This window comes from Heterodontus francisci, chromosome 33 (assembly GCF_036365525.1).
Source record: "Heterodontus francisci isolate sHetFra1 chromosome 33, sHetFra1.hap1, whole genome shotgun sequence".
NCBI classification, from domain to species: Eukaryota; Metazoa; Chordata; class Chondrichthyes; order Heterodontiformes; family Heterodontidae; genus Heterodontus; species Heterodontus francisci.
Genome location: NC_090403.1, coordinates 49,802,122 through 49,817,717, shown reverse-complemented (window position 1 = coordinate 49,817,717; position 15,596 = coordinate 49,802,122). Strand labels below are relative to the sequence as shown.

General features: G+C 46.5%; 2 protein-coding genes across 4 annotated transcripts in view; one reads left to right on the top strand and one right to left on the bottom strand.

The window, feature by feature from the left end:
- rpl19 (ribosomal protein L19) overlaps positions 1 to 15,596 on the top strand; it is a 431,812-nt gene that overhangs the window by 245,521 nt on the left and 170,695 nt on the right. The window contains exon 1 of one of the 3 annotated variants that reach the window (XM_068013539.1): positions 9,955 to 9,958. The exons of the other annotated variants lie outside the window; for them this stretch is intronic. Within the exon in view, the coding sequence (XP_067869640.1) occupies positions 9,956 to 9,958 (3 nt within the window). The 5' untranslated portion in view covers position 9,955. Of the gene's footprint in view, positions 1 to 9,954; positions 9,959 to 15,596 lie in introns of those variants that run through there. 3 annotated transcript variants of the gene reach the window in all.
- cacnb1 (calcium channel, voltage-dependent, beta 1 subunit) overlaps positions 1 to 15,596 on the bottom strand; it is a 262,363-nt gene that overhangs the window by 164,400 nt on the left and 82,367 nt on the right. The gene's annotated exons all lie outside the window — the stretch shown is intronic.

Below are 15,596 nucleotides of genomic sequence, written 5' to 3'. Positions count from 1 at the left end.
ATGGTTCTTTGAGTTCACTGTAGTACCCTTTATTGTAGGTAGATCTTGCTTTTCGTTGGGGCCCAGTATTCTTCTTAAACCTTGTTTACTGTAGGAGACATTTCTCTCTTGGGGTTCATGTGTCTTCAAGTGGATTTAGAGCTCCGTGAGAAAAAGATGGGAGCAGGCGGACAGGAGAGGTTGTGGCGAGCCAGCCAGGAGAGATCTTCTCAGTCCAGGGGCATTCTGCTTTCTGCCCAAAACTGTTTATACAAATTCAAAAAACTCAGGTTTTTCCAGCAGGTTAGTCATGTGACTAGCTGGTTTGACCATATCCGTTTGTGTATTCGGCCATCTTAGCAGGCAACCTGGAATGCGAGTTCCCCACCTTCAACCTCTGGTGATCAAAAGTCCATTGTGGGTTGAATGTGTCAGGGAATGGTCCTTTGTCCTTTCCAAGCACCGTCTGTTAATATGCAAATGTAATTCCAGCCAAAGGTCCACTGTGGGTTGAATGTGTCAGGGAATGGCTGCTTTGTCCTTCCAAGCACTATCTGTTAATATGCAGATGTATTTCCAGACAAGATCTGGCAATTTTTTTAAAGCAAGTCCTTTCTTCACTTCAACAACAGTTTGAAATTTAATGTCCATGTGGTGAAATGAATATGCCTCGTGCTTGGCAGGTGGGGGCCTGCATGACATGTGTATGCTTGGAACTGTAATGGGGAAGGAAAGTCTAGGAATTATTGTTTTGCCTTTTTTATTCCCCAATTCTCTTACTTCAACTATTTCTCTATTTTTAAAAATGCTGATCTGAATGTGGGGCCCACTATGTTGGGTCTCGTTGATTCTGGACTGCTCCAGTGGCATCACTGACCATTTCAACTGATCTGGCACCTGATCCAGAGCCACCCGGCCCCAAGGAACCACACTGTCATCTGGGTATCATATTATTTGCAAGAAAACTTGACAAGGACATGTTTCAATTATTTATTTTTGAAATAGGCATGGGGATTGGGAAGGGTGTGAAGCACTTTGAACCAAAAGATGCCCCTCTTAGACTCTTGATATACCGGGGCCTTCAAAATGCACAGATATTCTTGCACACTCATTCTGTAACTTCAATGGGATTGGAGCAGAAGTCCCAGGAAACAGACAGGGACATGGATAGGGCAGGTTGAGAACTCGCTTTGCAGTTTTCATGGGGCATTGTCTGGGGCGAAACTAGAAGAGATAGCAGCTGGGCAAAGTATAGCAGGGACTTAAAAGATCTACATAATACGTAGTAAACATATTATATATAAATATATATATATATATATATATATGTATGCATGCATACATCCACACACACATCAGTGCTCCTCGTTTCCTGAATAATCGATTGAGGAGTTCAACATAATTGCCACAAGGGCTGTCAGCTCCCTTTATTCAAGATCTAATTTTTTTTAAATTCATTCATGGGATGTGGGCGTCGCTGGCCAGGCCAGCATTTATTGCCCATCCCTAATTGCCCTTGAGAAGGTGGTGGTGAGCTTCCTTCTTGAACCGCTGCAGTCCATGTGGGGTAGGTACACCCACAGTGCTGTTAGGAAGGGAGTTCCAGGATTTTGACCAAGCGACAGTGAAGGAACGGCGATATAGTTCCAAGTCAAGATGGTGTGTGACCTGGAGGGGAACTTGCAGGTGGTGGTGTTCCCATGTATTTGCTGCCCTTGTCCTTCTAGTTGGTAGAGGTCGCGGGTTTGGAAGGTGCTGTCTAAGGAGCCTTGGTGCATTGCTGCAGTGCATCTTGTAGATGGTACACACTGCTGCCACTGTGCGTCAGTGGTGGAGGGAGTGAATGTTTGTAGATGGGGTGCCAATCAAGCGGGCCGCTTGGTCCTGGATGGTGTCAAGCTTCTTGAGTGTTGTTGGAGCTGCACCCATCCAGGCAAGTGGAGAGTATTCCATCACACTCCTGACTTGTGTCTTGTAGATGGTGGACAGACTTTGGAGAGTCAGGAGGTGAGTTACTCGCCTCAGGATTCCTAGCCTCTGACCTGCTCTTGTAGCCACGGTATTAATATGGCTACTCCAGTTCAGTTTCTGGTCAATGGGAGTGCCTAGGATGTTGATAGTGGGGCATTCAGCGATGGTAATGCCATTGAATGTCAAGGGGAGTTGGTTAGATTCTCTCTTGTTGGAGATGGTCATTGCCTGGCACTTGTGAGGCGCGAATGTTACTTGCCACTTATCAGCCCAAGCCTGGATATTGTCCAGGTCTTGCTGCATTTCTACACGGACTGCTTCAGTATCTGAGGAGTCACGAATGGTGCTGAATATTGTGCAATCATCAGCGAACATCCCCACTTCTGACCTTATGATTGAAGGAAGGTCATTGATGAAGCAGCTGAAGATGATTGGGCCGAGGACACTACCCTGAGGAACTCCTGCAGTGATGTCCTGGAGCTCAGATGATTGACCTCCAACAACCACAACCATCTTCCTTTGCGCTAGGTATGATGCCAGCCAGCGGAGGGTTTTCCCCCTGTTTCCCATTGACCTCAGATTTACTAGGGCTCCTTGATGCCATACTCGGCCAAATGCTGCCTTGATGTCAAGGGCAGTCACTCTCACCTCACCTCTTGAGTTCAGCTCTTTTGTCCATGTTTGAACCAAGGCTGTAATGAGGTCAGGAGCTGAGTGGCCCTGGCAGAACCCAAACTGAGCGTCACTGAGCAGGTTACTGCTAAGCAAGTGCCGCTTGATGGCACTGTTGATGACACCTTCCACCACTTTACTGATGATTGAGAGTCAGCTGATGGGGCGGTAATTGGCCGGGTTGGACTTATCCTGCTTTTTGTGTACAGGACATACCTGGGCAATTTTCCACATTACTGGGTAGATGCCAGTGTTGTAGCTGTACTGGAACAGCTTGACAAGGGGCGCGGCAAGTTCTGGAGCACAGGTCTTCAGTACTATTGCCGGAATATTCTCAGGGCCCATGGCTTTTGCAGTATCCAGTGCCTTCAGTCGTTTCTTGATATCACGCCGAGTGAATCGAATTGACTGAAGTCTGGCATCTGTGATGCTGGGGACTTCAGGAGGAGGCCGAGATGGATCATCAACTCTGCACTTCTGGCTGAAGATTGTTGCAAATGCTTCAGCCTTATCTTTCGCACTGATGTGTTGGGCTCCCCCATCATTGAGGATGGGGATATTTGTGGAGCCACCTCCTCCAGTTAGTTGTTTAGTTGTCCACCACCATTCACGGCTGGATGCGGCAGGACTGCAGAGCTTAGATCTGATCCGTTGGTTATGGGATTGCTTCGCTCTGTCTATCGCATGCTGCTTACGCAGTTTGGCATGCAAGTCGTCCTGGGTTGTAGCTTCACCAGGTTGACACCTCATTTTGAGGTATGCCTGGTGCTGCTCCTGGCATGCTCTCCTGCACTCTTCATTGAACCAGGGTTGGTCTCCTGGCTTGATGGTAATGGTAGAGTGGGGGATATGCCAGGCCATGAAGTTACAGATTGTGGTTGAGTACAATTCTGCTGCTGCTGATGGCCCACAACGCCTCATGGATGCCCAGTTTTGCATTGCTAGATCTGTTTGAAACCTATCCCATTTATCACGGTGATAGTGCCACACAACACGATGGACGGTATCCTCAATGTGAAGGCGGGACTTCATCTCCACAAGGACTGTGCGGTGGTCACTCCTACCAATACTGTCATGGACAGAAGCATCTGCGGCAGGCAGACTGGTGAGGACGAGGTCAAGTATGTTTTTCCCTCGTGTTGGTTCCCCCACCACCTGCCGCAGACCCAGTCTAGCAGCTATGTCCTTTAGGACTCGGCCAGCTCGGTCAGTAGTGGTGCTACCGAGCCACTCTTGGTGATGGACATTGAAGTCCCCCACCCAGAGTACATTTTGTGCCCTTGCCACCCTCAGTGTTTCCTCCAAGTGGTGTTCAACATGGAGGAGTACTGACTCATCAGCTGAGGGAGGGCGGTAGGTGGTAATCAGCAGGAGGTTACCTTGCCCATGTTTGACCTGATGCCATGAGACTTCATGAGGTCTGGAGTCGATGTTGAGGACTCCCAGGACAACTCCCTCCCTACCGTGCCACCACCTCTGGTGGGTCTGTCCTGCCGATGGGACAGGACATACCCGGGGATGGTGATGGCAGTGTCTGGGACATTGTCTATTAGGAATGATTCCATGAGTATGACTATGTCGGGCTGTTGCTTGACTAGTCTGTGGGACAGCTCTCCCAACTTTGGCACAAGCCCCCAGATGTTAGTAAGGAGGACTTTGCAGGGTCGACAGGGCTGGGTTTGCCGTTGTTGTTTCCGGTGCATAGATCGATGCCGGGTGGTCCGTCCAGTTTCATTCCTTTTTATTGACTTTGTAGCCGTTAGGTACAACTGAGTGGCTTGCTAGGCCATTTCAGAGGGCATGTAAGAGTTAACCACATTGCTGTGGGTATGGAGTCACATGTAGGCCAGACCAGGTAAGGACAGCAGATTTCCTTCCCTAAAGGACATTAGTGAACCAGATGAGTTTTTACAACAATCAACAATGGTTTCATGGCCATCATTAGACTAGCTTTTAATTCCAGATTTATTAATTGAATTCAAATTCCACCTTCTGCTGTGGTGGGATTCGAACCCATGTCCCCAGAGAAATACCCTGGGTCTCTGGGTTACTAGTCCAGTGATAATACCACTACGCCACCGCCTCCCCTAAATATCTAATATTTAATTCTTCTCACGTGTCACTGTTTTATGCTATGTATTGATTATACAATTCTCATACTTGCTTTCAAATCCCTCCACAGCCTTGCCCCTATCACTGTAACCTCCACCAGCCCCACAACCCTCTGAGATCTCTGCGCTCCTCCACTTCTGGCTTCTTCAGCAGCCTCCATTTTCATCGCTCCACCATTGGCGGTCATGCCTTCAGTTGTGCAAGCTCTAGAATTCCCACTCTAAACCTCTCATCTCTCTACCTCTCTCTCCTCCTATGAGACGCTCCTTAAAATCTATCTCTTTGACCAAGCTTTTGATCTGCCCTAATGTCTCCTTGTGGCTCGGAGTCAAATTTTGTTTGGTAACCCTCCTATGAAGGGCCTTAAGACACTTAAGCCCATGGGATACAGGGAAATGTGGCAGGTTGAATCCAAAATTGGCTCAGTGACAGGAAACAAAGGGTAATGGACGATGGATGTTTTTGTGAATGGAAAGCGGTTTCCAGTGGCATTCCATAGGGCTCAGTGTTGGGTCCCTTGCTTTTTGTGCTATATATTAATCATTTGGACTTGATGTGGGAGGCATGATTAGGAAATTTGCAGAAGACACATAAATTCGCCTTGTAGTTGATAGTGAAGAGGATGGCTGTAGACTCCAGAATGATATCAATGGTTTGGTAGAGTGGGCAGAAAAGTGGCAAATGGAATTCAATCTGGAGAAGTGTGAGGTAATGCATTTGGGGAGGGCAAACAAAGCAAGGGAATACACAATAAATGGGAGGATATTGAGAGGGGTAGAGGAAGTGAGAGATCTTGGAGTGCATGTCCACAGGTCCCCAAAGGTGGCAGAACTGGTAGATAAAGTGGTGAAGAAGGCATATGGAATGCTTTCCTTTATTGGCCGAGGTATAGACTACAAAAGCAGGGACGTAATGCTGGAAATGTATAAAACGCTGGTTCGGCCACTGCTGGAGTACTGCGTCCAGTTCTGGTCACCACATTACAGGAAGGACATAATTGCTCTGGAGAGAGTACAGATGAGATTTACAAGAATGTTGCTCGGGCTGGAAAATTGCAGCTATGTGGAAAGATTGGATCGGATAGGGTTGTTTTTCTTAGAACAGAGGTGGCTGAGGGGGTGACTTAATTAAGGTGTACAAAATTATGAAGGGCCCAGATAGAGTAGACAGGAAGGACCTGTTTCCCCTAGTGGAGCGGTCGATTACCAGGAGGAACAGATTTAAGGTGATTGGTAGAAGGATTAGAGGGGACATGAGGAAAAGCTCAGAGGGTGGTGGGTGTTTGGAATTTGCTGCCTGGATCAGTGGTGGAGGCAGAAACCCTCAATTCTTTTAAAAGGTACCTGGACCTGCACCTGAAGTGCCGTAACATGCAAGGCTACGGATCAGGTGCTGGAAGGTGGCATTAGATTGGGCGGCTAGTTTTTTTTCAGCTGGTGCATACACAACGGGCTGAATGGCCTCCTTCTGTGCCGTAACTTTTCTATGGTTCTACGGTTCTATAAATATAATTTGGTATTGTTGATATGGACAAAGGTCTTTCTACTAACCACTAACAGTACTTTACTGGATTTCGCTAAAATCCAATTATAGAGTTGGATTTTCGCTCCACACAATTGAGTTTGTGTGTTCCAGGATTCATTGCATCATGCCATAAGAGCAGATGGTGCCTATGAATAACATAGGAAGATAGGAACAGGAGTAGGCCATTCAGCCCCTCGAGCCTGTCCCGCCATTCAATGAGATCATGGCTGATCCACGGCCTAACTCCATAAGCGTCCTGTTGCCATTTTAATCTATCACATAACCATCACTCAGCTAGATTTTAAGCCAAGACTTCTTTCACTTGGTTTTTAGGAGTCTCCCCTGTCTAGTGCCTTCAAATCTGCTTCCAGCCACATTCATCAAGCAGAAGGAAGTGAATTAAGGTCATTATCTTTTTTTTCTTTAGCTTTCCAAATTCTCCATTCTTCTGAATATAAATGATCATTTGTACCTGAGACTTTGGGGTACATAACAGAGAAAAATGTACTTAGTCAGCCTGATGTAAACTGAATACTGAGTAAAGCATTAAGTGCGAGATCAAAAGATGGAAGGAGCGTTTTGGATTGAACAACAAGCTCCAGACAATCTCAGGCAACCTGACAATAGAAGAAAATGCCCAGTTTTCTAACATAAAAAAGAGACTTAAAAATGCACCTTAAAACACACATCAGCTATTGTACCAACAGAAGATGCAGTGAGAATTTCACTGAAACCAACATGATAATGTTCCACTAACTTCATTATTCATGCATTATTTGGATGAGCCTTAAATTTGGGATCAGTGAAGAATTGAACAAGACTCAGAGTTGTAGCCTTTATTTATCATGGACCATTTTATACATATTACATACTTCTTCTTCTTCTTCTTTGGCCTCCTTATCTCGAGAGACAATGGATAAGCGCCTGGAGGTGGTCAGTGGTTTGTGAAGCAGCGCCTGGAGTGGTTATAAAGGCCAATTCTAGAGTGACAGGCTCTTCCACAGGTGCTGCAGAGAAATTTGTTTGTCGGGGCTGTTACACAGTTGGCTCTCCCCTTTCGCCTGTCTTTTTTCCTGCCAACTCCTAAGTCTCTTCGACTCGCCACACTTCAGCCCCGTCTTTATGGCTGCCCGCCAGCTCTGGCGAACGCTGGCAACTGACTCCCACGACTTGTGATCAATGTCACAGGATTTCATGTCGCGTTTGCAGACGTCTTTAAAGCGGAGACATGGACGGCCGGTGGGTCTGATACCAGTGGCGAGCTCGCTGTACAATGTGTCTTTGGGGATCCTGCCATCTTCCATGCGGCTCACATGGCCAAGCCATCTCAAGCGTCGCTGACTCAGTAGTGTGTATAAGCTGGGGATGTTGGCCGCCTCGAGGACTTCTGTGTTGGAGATGTGGTCCTGCCACCTGATGCCAAGTATTCTCCGGAGGCAGCGAAGATGGAATGAGTTGAGACGTCACTCTTGCCTGACATACGTTGTCCAGGCCTCGCTGCCATAGAGCAAGGTACTGAGGATACAGGCTTGATACACTCGGACTTTTGTGTTCCGTGTCAGTGCGCCATTTTCCCACACTCTCTTGGCCAGTCTGGACATAGCAGTGGAAGCCTTTCCCATGCGCTTGTTGATTTCTGCATCTAGAGACAGGTTACTGGTGATAGTTGAGCCTAGGTAGGTGAACTCTTGAACCACCTCCAGAGCGTGGTCGCCAATATTGATGGATGGAGCATTTCTGACGTCCTGCCCCATGATGTTCGTTTTCTTGAGGCTGATGGTTAGGCCAAATTCATTGCAGGCAGCCGCAAACCTGTCGATGAGACTCTGCAGGCACTCTTCAGTGTGAGATGTTAAAGCAGCATCGTCAGCAAAGAGGAGTTCCCTGATGAGGACTTTCCGTACTTTGGACTTCGCTCTTAGACGGGCAAGGTTGAACAACCTGCCCCCTGATCTTGTGTGGAGGGAAATTCCTTCTTCAGAGGACTTGAACGCATGTGAAAGCAGCAGGGAGAAGAAAATCCCAAAAAGTGTGGGTGCGAGAACACAGCCCTGTTTCACGCCACTCAGGATAGGAAAGGGCTCTGATGAGGAGCCACCATGTTGAATTGTGCCTTTCATATTGTCATGGAATGAGGTGATGATACTTAGTACCTTTGGTGGGCATCCAATCTTTTCTAGTAGTCTGAAGAGACCACGTCTGCTGACGAGGTCAAAGGCTTTGGTGAGATCAATGAAAGCAATGTAGAGGGGCATCTGTTGTTCTAAACAGGCTCCAGAAGCCGGCCGAGCGCGTCTACCCTGAGGCACAGTGTGGCTTTCGTGCAGAGAGATCGACCGTTGACATGCTGTTCTCCCTTCGTCAGATACATATTACATATTACTGCATTCTAAAACAAAAGATCACTCCTTATAAACATATTGTCTCTGGGCCTATCCATTCAACTAGAATAATAGCTTGTATTTATACAGTACCTCTAACATAAATAAAATGACCCAAGTTATTTTAAAGAGGCTGAAGTTAAAAATGATCAATGGGCTAAAGATGAATCTATTAGGTGATCAAAAGCTTTCTCAAAGAGGTAGGTTTTAAGGAGGGTCTTAAAGGAAGAGAAGGAAATGTGGGTTTGGGGAGGGAATTTCAGAGCTTGGTGTCTACATAGCTGAAGGCACAGCCGAAAGGGGAGGTTAAACAGAATCAAAGGAATATTGAGTTTGGAATAGGATTTGTAGCATTAGAGAAGATAACAAAATAGGGAAGGCTGAGGCCTTGGATGGATTTAAACAGAAGGATGAGAACTTTGAATTTGAGGCATTAGGGAATTCCATTTATGCCAGCGAGACCAGGGATGACAGAAGACATCAAGTCATAGAGTTATACAGCACAGAAACAGGCCCTTCGGCCCATCGTGTCTGTGCCGGCCATCAAGCACCAATATATTCTAATCCCATTTTCCAGCACTTGGCCCCTAGTCTTGTATGCTTTGGCATTTCAAGTGCTCATCCAAATATTTCTTAAATGTTATAAGGGTTCCTGCCCCTGCCACCCCTTCAGGCAGTGTGTTCCAGATTCCAACTGCCCTCTGGGGGTTTTTTTTCCTCAAATCCCCTCTAAACCTCCTGCTCCTTACCTTAAATCTATGCCCCCTGGTTATTGACACCTCAACTAAAGGAAAATGTTTCTTCCTATCTACCCTTTCCATTACACCTTCCGATGTAGGCGCCACACTAATTGGGAGGGGGGATCAGGTCAGTTTTTCTGTGCGGAATGAGTGGGGGGGGGGGGTGGGGAGCAGTGATAATGTCTTCTCATTGGTGGAGGGGATGGTGGGAAGGGGTAAAGTTTATTGTTGATGCACTTTGAGGGTGGGGGGGAAGGTCATTTGAAAAAGGAAAGTGTTTTGGGCTGGAGAGGGCAAGTATTTAATATTGTGGTTAATGGGGAGGTTGGGAGAGGTGCAAAAATACCAGTTTTAATTTTTTTTTATGTTTACTGCTTTCTTAAAAAATCCCGGACGGGCTCAAAGCCCTTTAAAATTGGCGTCAGCGCCTGTGGACAGGCAGCTGACGCCATTGCCAGTGACGGATGGGCCGCCCCCTCCACGTGATCGGGGTGGGGGGGGGGGGGGCCTGTCCCGGCTATTTAAATGAGCTGCCGCGCTTTGAATCGTGGTGGCTCTTTGGTGTCAAGCACGGCCATGCGGGCTGCCATTTTTTTTGCCCGCCAATTTCAGCGGCAGGCCTCGAGAATTTAGCCCCGTATGTTGATCACACTTTGTGTGCAGGAGATGTTCATGTCATCATTCCTCAGCTTGCATTTTGCCCATTTGAATCTGTATCCACTTTGTCCTACCATCACTGTTTAACTTGAAGTCATGTTCTTGAATTACTGTTTCTTTTATCAATTTACTTTATTGCAAATGGCATACATTACTTTCAAATTATATAGTGCAGAAAAGAAGAGCTACGTGCATTTATATAGCATCTTTCACAACTTCAGGATGTCCCAAAGTGCTCTAAGCCAGTTAAGTACTTTTGGAAGTGTATTCACTGTTGTAAGAAATGCGGCAGCCAATTTATGCACAGCAAGGTTCCACAAACTGTAATGTGATAATGATCATGTTATCTGTTTTAGTGGTGTTGGTTGAGGGATAAATATTGGCCAGCACAATAATAATCATGAGTGAACTGGGACTGTGAACTAATTCCAGCTAGCAGCTTGTGTATGTTGCTGTGTTCATGCCTGAGGGTTTTATTTTTTCTACACCAGTTATAATCTTCCATATCTCTGTGAGATCTCTGTTCGAGCACCTCCTTTCAAGACTTAACAGCCCAGGTTTCTCCAGTGTTCCCTCATAACTTAGTCCCCTGTTGCTAGAGCTCGACTCCATGGCTCTTCTCCCGCGTTATAAAAGTGCTTCCATTTTTTTGTTAAATATTTTTTGAGGATTCATATTTAAAGTGTGGAAATGGATTCATTTTGGAAGACTTAAGATTTCATAGATGCTGGACTTTGCTTTTTGATTGAAAGTTCACTGAAAGGACACTGAGAGATCTTGTTTGAAAACAATCTTTACTGGATATCACATGCCTTAAGCTCAATAAACAACAGAAACCTTGGTGACTTAGGAGATGTTTACAGAGAAGTGACATGTCATGATTTATGAGGATCAGGAGTTGGTTCGGCTTCTGAGATATTGTTTTGGTTCAGTTGGGGTGTGGACAGTGTTGAAAAACAATTGGTTTTGTAGCCTGCTGGAAAAGAAACCCCCAGCTCATCTTTCCTGCACCTCTCTAAGAGACCCTGAGAAATCCAGAGTGTCAGCTCCTCTTTCTCTACCTCTGAAAACAACCTGCGAATCCAGAGTGTGATAACTGAAACCCGTGATGCCGCATTTCTCCTGGAAAGCCTACCAGACTATTTCACAACATCTCCAGAACGAACTGCTTTTGAAAAGATCCCAGTGAGCAGTCTCCATAAACCCGGATGCCAGTCCAAAAGGGACAACAAATATCTTGCCATATCTTCTCTTTTATTCTTCAAGAATTAGCAAGTGTTTGGCCAAAGTATTCTCTTTTTGTCTTTTTTTATAAAAGGCCTCTGCAGAGAGAATTTCTTTATCTTTTTCAGTGTGTGTGTGAGTTTGTGTGTGGGCTATTTAAAAAGGGAACTTACATATTTCAATCTGTGTGTTAATGCTTTGCTTCATTACTGGATAAGTCTTGTTTTTATAATAATCTGATAATTTTGTTGTTTAATAAAGAAACCTGGTTGGTGTATTTTATTCTGGGATAAAGAGTAGAGTATATGACTGACTGTGCAGCTTTCGTTGTGCAGCTTTTCCAGGAGCACAGGCATTGCGAGCGAGGAGTGAACAGCTGGGAAGTCAATTTCATCGGGAGTTTCGGTGGAGCAGGGACTGCTGGGTAAGTAGAAACCTATATATTTGGGCTGTGTAAATTCTCTTACCTTTTCGTTGTGCAGCTTTTCCAGGAGCACAGGCATTGCGAGCGAGGAGTGAACAGCTGGGAAGTCAATTTCATCGGGAGTTTCGGTGGAGCAGTGACTGCTGGGTAAGTAGAAACCTATATATTTGGGCTGTGTAAATTCTCTTACCTCTTCGTTGTGCAGCTTTTCCAGGAGCACAGGCATTGCGAGCGAGGAGTGAACAGCTGGGAAGTCAATTTCATCGGGAGTTTCGGTGGAGCAGGGACTGCTGGGTAAGTAGAAACCTATATATTTGGGCTGTGTCTGAACCCGAGACACTACTCTTGTAGTGTCTCCCACCCGCCCTCCTCCTCTTACCAAAAAAAGGACTCGGTTGTGTGTAGGTAAGGTAAGGCTTTTTCTATTTCTCTTCTTGTTTTATCGTGTGATTGGTTAAAAACTTGGGAATTTAGAATAGTGGGAATGGAGGTTAAGGCAGTTGAATGTTCCTCCTGCAGAATGTGGGAGGTAAGGGTCGCCAAGGGTGTCCCTGCTGACTGCATCTGTGGGAGGTGCACCCAGCTCCAGCTCCTCGAGGACCGCGTTAGGGAACTGGAGCTGGAGCTGGAGGAACTTCGGATCATTCGGGAGGCGGAGGGGATTATTGAGAGGAGTTATCGGGAGGCAGTCACACCTCAGGTAAAAGAAGAAGGTAGATGGGTTACCGTCAGGGGAAGGAGAGGGAACCAGCAGGCAGTGCAGGGATCCCCTGTGGCCGTTTCCCTCAACAACAGGTATACCGTTTTGGATACTGTTGGGGGAGACGACTTACCAGGGGTAGGCAATGGGATACAGGTCTCTGGTGCAGAGTCTGTCCCTGTTGCTCAGAAGGGAAGGGGTAAGAGGAGCAGAGCATTAGTCATTGGGGACTCCATAGTTAGGGGAACAGATAGGAGGTTTTCTGGGAACGAGAGAGACTCACGGTTGGTGTGTTGCCTCCCAGGTGCCAGGGTACGTGATGTCTCGGATCGTGTTTTTGGGATCCTCAAGGGGGAGGGGGAGCAGCCCCAAGTCGTGGTACACATAGGCACCAACGACATAGGTAGGAAGACAGATGGGGATTTAAGGCAGAAATTCAGGGAGCTAGGGTGGAAGCTTAGAGCGAGAACAAACAGAGTTGTTATCTCTGGGTTGTTGCCCGTGCCACGTGCTAGCGAAGTGAGGAATAGGGAGAGAGAGGAGTTGAACATGTGGCTGCAGGGATGGTGTAGGAGGGAGGGTTTTGGTTTCCTGGATAATTGGGGCTCTTTCTGGGGTAGGTGGGACCTCTACAAACAGGATGGTCTTCACCTGAACCAGAGGGGTACCAATATCCTGGGGGGGAGATTTGCTAGTGCTCTTCGGGGGGGTTTAAACTAATTCAGCAGGGGGATGGGAACCTAAATTGTAGTTCCAGTGTGCAGGATGTTGAGAGTAGTGAGGGCAGAGATAAGGTTATAAGGACACAAGAGGGCACTGGCAAGCAAGAGCTTGGTTTAAAATGTGTCTACTTCAACGCCAGGAGCATCCGGAATAAGGTGGGTGAGCTTGCAGCATGGGTTGGTACCTGGGATCTCGATGTTGTGGCCATTTCAGAGACATGGGTAGAGCAGGGACAGGAATGGATGTTGCGGGTTCCGGGATTTAGATGTTTCACTAAGAACAGAGAAGAGGGTAAAAGAGGGGGGGGTGTGGCATTGTTAATCAAGGAAAGTATTACAGCGGCAGAAAGGACGTTTGAGGACTCGTCTACTGAGGTAGTCTGGGCCGAGGTTAGAAACAGGAGAGGAGAGGTCACCCTGTTGGGAGTTTTCTATAGACCTCCAAATAGTTCCAGAGATGTACAGTAAAGGATAGCAAAGATGATTCTTGACAGGAGCGAGAGTAACAGGGTAGTGGTTATGGGGGACTTTAACTTTCCAAATATTGACTGGAAATACTATAGTTCGAGTACTTTAGATGGGTCTGTTTTTGTCCAGTGTGTGCAGGAGGGTTTTCTGACACAGTATGTAGACAGGCCAACCAGGGGCGATGCCACATTGGATTTGGTACTGGGTAATGAACCCGGCCAGGTGTTAGATTTAGAAGTTGGTGAGCACTTTGGTGATAGTGATCACAATTCGGTTAGGTTTACCTTAGCGATGGGCAGGGACAGGCATATACAGCAGGGCAAGAATTATAGCTGGGGGAAAGGAAATTATGATGCGATTAGGCAAGATTTAGGATGCGTAGGATGGGGAAGGAAACTGCAGGGGATGGGCACAATCGAAATGTGGAGCTTATTCAAGGAGCAGCTACTGCGTGTCCTTGATAAGTATGTACCTGTCAGGCAGGGAGGAAGTTGTCGAGCGAGGGAGCCGTGGTTCACTAAAGAAGTTGAAGAGCTTGTCAAGAGGAAGAAGAGGGCTTATGTTAGGATGAGACGTGAAGGCTCAGTTAGGGCGCTTGAGAGTTACAAGCTAGCCAGGAAGGATCTAAAGGGAGAGATAAGAAGAGCAAGGAGAGGACACGAGAAGTCACTGGCGGATAGGATCAAAGAAAACCCTAAGGCTTTCTATAGGTATATCAGGAATAAAAGAATGACTAGAGATAGGTCAGGGCCAATCAAGGATAGTAGTGGGAAGTTGTGTGTGGAATCGGAGGAGATAGGGGAAGTGTTAAATGAATATTTTTCGTCAGTATTTACAGTGGAGAAAGAAAATGTTGTCGAGGAGAATACTGAGATACAGACTACTAGGCTAGATGGGATTGAGGTTCACAAGGAGGAGGTGTTAGCAATTTTGGAAAGTGTGAAAATAGATAAGTCCCCTGGGCCAGATGGGATTTATCCTAGGATTCTCTGGGAAGCCAGGGAGGAGATTGCAGAGCCTTTGTCCTTGATTTTTATGTCGTCATTGTCGACAGGAATAGTGCCGGAAGACTGGAGGATAGCAAATGTTGTCCCCTTGTTCAAGAAGGGGAGTAGAGACAGCCCTGGTAATTATAGACCTGTGAGCCTTACTTCGGTTGTGGGTAAAATGTTGGAAAAGGTTATAAGAGATAGGATTTATAATCATCTTGAAAAGAATAAGTTCATTAGAGATAGTCAGCACGGTTTTGTGAAGGGTAGGTCGTGCCTCACAAACCTTATTGAGTTTTTTGACAAGGTGACCAAACAGGTGGATGAGGGTAAAGCCGTGGATGTGGTCTATATGGATTTCAGTAAGGCGTTTGATAAAGTTCCCCACGGTAGGCTATTGCAGAAAATACAGAAGTATGGGATTGAAGGTGAATTAGTGCTTTGGATCAGAAATTGGCTAGCTGAAAGAAGACAGAGGGTGGTGATTGAAGGTAAATGTTTATCCTGGAGTATAGTTTCTAGTGGTGTACCGCAAGGATCTGTTTTGGGGCCACTGCTGTTTGTCATTTTTATAAATGACCTGGATGAGGGTGTAGAAGGGTGGGTTAGTAAATTTGCGGATGACACGAAGGTCGGTGGAGTTGTGGATAGTGCCGAAGGATGTTGTACGTTACAGAGGGACATAGATAGGCTGCAGAGCTGGGCTGAGAGATGGCAAATGGAGTTTAATGCGGAAAAGTGTGAGGTGATTCACTTCGGAAGGAGTAACAGGATTGCAGAATACTGGGCTAATGGGAAGATTCTTGGTAGTGCAGATGAGCAGAGAGATCTTCATGTCCAGGTACATAAATCCCTGAAAGTTGCCACCCAGGTTAATAGGGCTGTTAAGAAGGCATATGGTGTGTTAGCTTTTATTAGTAGGGGGATCGAGTTTAGGAGCCACGAGGTCATGCTGCAGCTGTACAGAACTCTGGTGCGGCCGCACCTGGAGTATTGCGTGCAGTTCTGGTCACAGCATTATAGGAAGGATGTG